This window comes from Myotis davidii, unplaced genomic scaffold (genome assembly GCF_000327345.1).
Source record: "Myotis davidii unplaced genomic scaffold, ASM32734v1 scaffold916, whole genome shotgun sequence".
Classification (NCBI taxonomy): domain Eukaryota; kingdom Metazoa; phylum Chordata; class Mammalia; order Chiroptera; family Vespertilionidae; genus Myotis; species Myotis davidii.
In genome coordinates this window covers 2,212,828-2,217,759 of record NW_006288013.1, presented here as the reverse complement: position 1 = coordinate 2,217,759, position 4,932 = coordinate 2,212,828, and the positions used below count along the sequence as shown (strand labels likewise).

The 4,932-nt window shown below is 49.1% G+C and overlaps 1 protein-coding gene across 2 annotated transcripts in view; it reads right to left on the bottom strand.

Moving 5' to 3' along the window:
- The window catches only part of GAB2 (GRB2 associated binding protein 2), a 46,067-nt gene extending 43,282 nt beyond the window's left edge, over positions 1–2,785 (bottom strand). For both annotated transcript variants that reach the window (XM_015561436.1, XM_006759884.2), the window contains exon 1: positions 2,489–2,785. In XM_015561436.1, the coding sequence (XP_015416922.1) occupies positions 2,489–2,750 (262 nt within the window). In that variant the 5' untranslated portion in view covers positions 2,751–2,785. The remainder of the gene's footprint in view (positions 1–2,488) is intronic.
- Between the last annotated feature and the right edge of the window lie 2,147 nt (positions 2,786–4,932).

Here is a 4,932-nt window from a genome sequence, read left to right as displayed (position 1 = left end):
CCGTTGCCCTGCCCCCCAGCCATGATCGGAGAATCAGGCGACTTTGCTGCCCTGGCCAGTGATAGCAGGAAGTAGGGGTGGAGCCAGCGATGGGAGCTGGGCAGGGTCAAAGCTGGCAGTCCCGGGAGCTAGGGGTCCCTTGCCTGGGCCTAAAGCAGAGCCCACAATAGTGGGGCCGCTGCTGCTGCAGGTCCCCGCTGCCCGGGCAGGATGCCTCGGCCAGAGGTGTTAGGCCTGGGCAGGGGCAGAGCGGGAGATCGCGGGGAGCTGGGGGTCCCCTGCCCAGGCCTAATGACTTGGCCAGAGGCCTTAGGCCTGGGCAGGGGCAGAGCCTGAAACTGCGGGGAGCTGGGGGTGCCCTGCCCAGGCCTGACACCTCTGCCGGAGGCCTCAGGCCTGGGCAAGGGACCGATCCGGTGATCAGCGATCAGATGGTGATGAGGGTCAACTCCTCTGGCCGAGGCATCAGGCCTGGGCGGGGGGCAGAGCCAGCAATCGGAGGGGGCTGGGGGTCCCCTGCCCAGGCCTGATGCCTGGGCCAGAGGCATCAGGCCTGGGCTGGGGCCAGAACCAGTGATGGGGGAAAATGAGGGTCCCCTGCCCAGGCCTGACGCCTGTGGCAGAGGCGTCAGGCCTGGGCAAGGGGCTGATCCTGCGATTGGAGATTGATGGGGGTCAATGCCTGAGGGCTCCCAGTATGTGAGAGGGGGCAGGCTGGGCTGAGGGACACTCCCCCTCACCCCCACCCAGTGCACGAATTTCGTGTACCGGGCCGCTAGTTTATAATAATAAAAGCGTAATGTGCTAATTAGACCAGACGACCTCTGGATGAAGCCAGGGGCGGCGAGGGAAGCCCAGGTCCTGGGTGACAGAGGGAAGCCGGTGCCGGCAGCTGGCAGCCGGGGGAAGGAAGGCCTACTTTTGCACTAATTTTATGCATCAGGGCTCTAGTATTATAATGGAAAGTCAGACCTGGGTTAGGACAGCCGTGGGCAAACTATGGCCCGTGGGCCAGATCCGGCCCGTTTGTGGGTTACATAGGAGTGAGATGTGGAGGTCAGATCTCATCCTAGACTTAGGAAGTGGAATTTACCCTAAAAGATGGGCAGAGAGAGCAAAGAGAAATGGCCACACATGAATGATATTCCGAATTCTGTTTACTTTGAATTTATATTAGTTCACACAAACACTCCATCCATGCTTTTGTTCCGGCCCTCCGGTCCAGTTTAAGAACCCATTGTGGCCCTCGAGTCAAAAAGTTTGCCCACCCCTGGGTTAGAATCTTGGCTCAGTCATTTCTAGCTGTGCGGCCTTAGGTCAAAATCATTTGGGAATTGAACCCACAACCGGGGAATGTGCCCTGACTGAGAATGGAACCATGACCTTCTGGTTCATAGGTCAATGCTCAACCACTGAACCACACCAGTTGGGCAACCTGCTTCTCTTTAATTGATGTGCAACCAGGTTTAAGAACTACTGATTTAGGCTCTCCACCTGCCTCAGAAAAAAAAAACACCCCTGCTCAATCATCTTACAGTTGGGGATGAGTCCAAACAAATGTCAAAGAGAATTTCTGCAATTTAAAACTCATTTCAAAAAGCTGAGCTATTCCTTCTGAAGGTTAACAAAACCCAAATGTAAGTCAGCATTCCCCTTCTCACCTGTCCCCTCCCAAATGCATAGAAATGAACATTGGATTATACATCAACAATAATGCCCCCATCCTCCTGTCCCCCCCCCCCGTCCCCCCCAAAAAATTCGCAAGTGTAACTGTGTAGGATGGTGTGAAATAGATGGACTAGACAAATAGAGGTGGAACAGAAAAAGGATCAAGGTGAGAGCTGTCATATGGGATGGCAAATAGGTAACAGGGCACAGAGTGCTAGAGAGTGAGGGAAGGGGAGAAAGGCACAGGGCTGAGAAATGGGGTGGCACTGAGGTACCTGAACACATTACCTTTAGCACAAAGTACCTTTAGCTTCATCACAACCCCAACAGATCTCAGTTTCCCATTTGAGTGTCACCAGGGCCAGGGTCCCTCTAATATTTGGTAACCCCTTCACACTCTTACCCTTTGCCTATTAATCCTCTGTTGAAGAGGAGCGTTTAGCTACAGCCTGCTCTCCTTATTCAAGGAACCTGAAAGCCCTGTCACAGCCCCAACCGCCAAGCCCCCAGCTGCCCTAACCGCCAAGCCCCCAACCACCAAGCACCTTGCCCTTTGGAGAAAGGTCTGTGCTTTCTTTTTTTTTTTTTTTAAATATATTTTATTGAGTTTTTACAGAGAGGAAAGGAGAGAGATAGAGAGTTAGAAACATCGATGAGAGAGAAACATCGACCAGCTGCCTCCTGCACACTCCCCACTGGGGATGTGCCTGCAACCCAGGTACATGCCCTTGACCGGAATCAAACCTGGGACCCTTCAGTCCACAGGCCGACGCTCTATCCACTGAGCCAAACCAGTTTCGGCAGGTCTGTGCTTTCTTACCTGCGCTCTCCTCAGCCTGACTGAAGCCGCAGATCTGACAGATGCTCTGGACCCATTTGTTCATGTCCTCCTCGGTCTCAGCCACCAGGTAAAAGGTGCGCTCGCTGGTCTTGATGTCAAACACAAAGCTATCCTGCAGCTCCTTCTTGTTGAACGTCAGGCCTGCATCCACCTGCTCACAGAAGTTGAGGTTGATGATCCGCAGGGGCTTCTTGGAGTGGTCATTCTTGTAGTATTCCAGGACGTCGGGGTCACCGCTCATCCGGCCACTCCGCAGGATAAACCAGCGTTTCTTCCAGGCCTGAAGGGGGAGGAGAAAGAGGATGGGGGAAAGGTTATCAGTTGTTTCAAAGCTTTTCACGGGTTCCCATATTACTGCGAGGTTAAGAGTGGGCACTGGTGCACCTGCAGGCTGAACATGGCCTCTCTCTCCCATTTTGCCCCAGAATTTCCGAAAGGAGGGATAATTTTGGAAGGCATTTCACTATGGAAACAGTTTTATCACCATGAAGTGAATCATGGCATTCCCACTTTTTAGATCAGGAAGTTAGATGTGGACTAAAACACTTTAGAGCAATTATTCCATTAGGCTAGACCAGTGATGGCGAACCTTTTGAGCTCGGCGTGTCAGCATTTTGAAAAACCCTAACTTAACTCTGGTGCCGTGTCACATATAGAAATTTTTTGATATTTGCAACCATAGTAAAACAAAGACTTATATTTTTGATATTTATTTTATATATCTAAATGCCATTTAACAAAGAAAAATCAACGAAAAAAATGAGTTCGCGTGTCACCTCTGACACGTGTGTCATAGGTTCGCCATCCCTGGGCTAGAATACAGACTCAAACTCACAGCAGTTTCACTCACAGGGTGGAGCTTGGAAACCATAACATCTCAGTTTATGGATGGGGACCCCCACTAAGATATGGTGAGCTGAAACGACAATGCCACACCCAGAGAAGAAAGCAAGTTTCCTAACTTTCTGTACATTGTACATTGTGTTTTTCAACAAATCACGATGCCTTGAAAGAATCACAGAGAACCTCTTCTAAAACTTCTCTGAAGCACATAATTTCAGGACTTTTCTGCTTGTCTCCTTCACTGCTATATGCCCAGCACTTATAAATCAGAACATCTCATTTCTGTGCGTAGAACCTCCAATGCCTTTTCATCTCACTCAGAGTAAGAGCCACCTCACCGTGGCCAAGGGGGGTCCCACATCCCGTATCTCTCACCTCATCTCCTGCCATTCTCAGCCATTCTGCTCTGCCACTCTGGCCTTAAACAGGGGCCACGCACTCCAACCTCAGGGTCTTTGCTGTGCTTGCTCCCTCTGCCTGTAATAATCCTCCCTCAGACATTCCCATTGCTTATTCTTTCCTTCAAGTCTCTATTCAAATGTCACGTTATCGAAGAGGCCATTTTTGACCACCAAAGCCTCACACTCTCTTTCTCTGCTGTACTGGTCTCCTAGCACTTACACCGCCTCAAATACCATATTTATGTTGAGTGTCCGCACCCACCTCTTAGAATGTAAACTCCATGTGGGCAAGGGTTGGTTCTCTTTTATCCCATGCCATAGCCTCAGTGTTTAGAATACTGCCTGGCACATAACTGGTTACCGATAACTATGTATTTAACAAATGAATCATTTTCTTACATGAACTCCTCACTGCACTAGTAGGTCATGGGGACAGAACTGATGCCTAATAAGCCTTAGACATAACTGAGGGTTAGGGTATAGGTAAGAAAATAAACATAAATACTATTTATTTACAATCATCTGAAGTCTTGCCAGGCCACTGCTTATAGAACTCCGTGTGTGCTGTGTGTACGCATGCCGCAGGGAACACATACACATGTACATGTGTGGGTCAGGTGCATTTAAAAAGATATTGTCAATAGTTAAGCTTGTATTTAGTTGATGTGTGCCCTTCAGGGCTAGTCTCTGCAGAAAGAGCTGTCTCTGGATCTCTGGAGTGCAGGTATCAGCATAACCACACACAGACGCCCTCGACAACAAGAAAAAGGTGTTTGCTACAGATAGCATCGAGACCTGTCAGGTTCAGCTTCCAAGGAAGCAGTGTAGGCTGACAAATGGATGCCTATGAAATGCTGATAAATGTATGACAGAGCAGGCAAGGCTGCCTGGTCCAGTCCCAAATCCCCATCCCTCTTCTGCCACAACATCTCTTCAAGTCCATGCTGTTGTTTTGGAAACTAAACAATTCAGAACAAAGCAACTTCAAAGAGTCTAGCTCAGTGATGGCGAACCTTTTGATCTCGGCGTGTCGGCATTTTGAAAAACCCTAATTTAACTCTGGTGCCGTGTCACATATAGAAATTTTTTGATATTTGCAACCATAGTAAAACAAAGACCTGTATTTTTGATGTTTATTTTACATATTTAAATGCCATTTAACAAAGAAAAATCAACCAA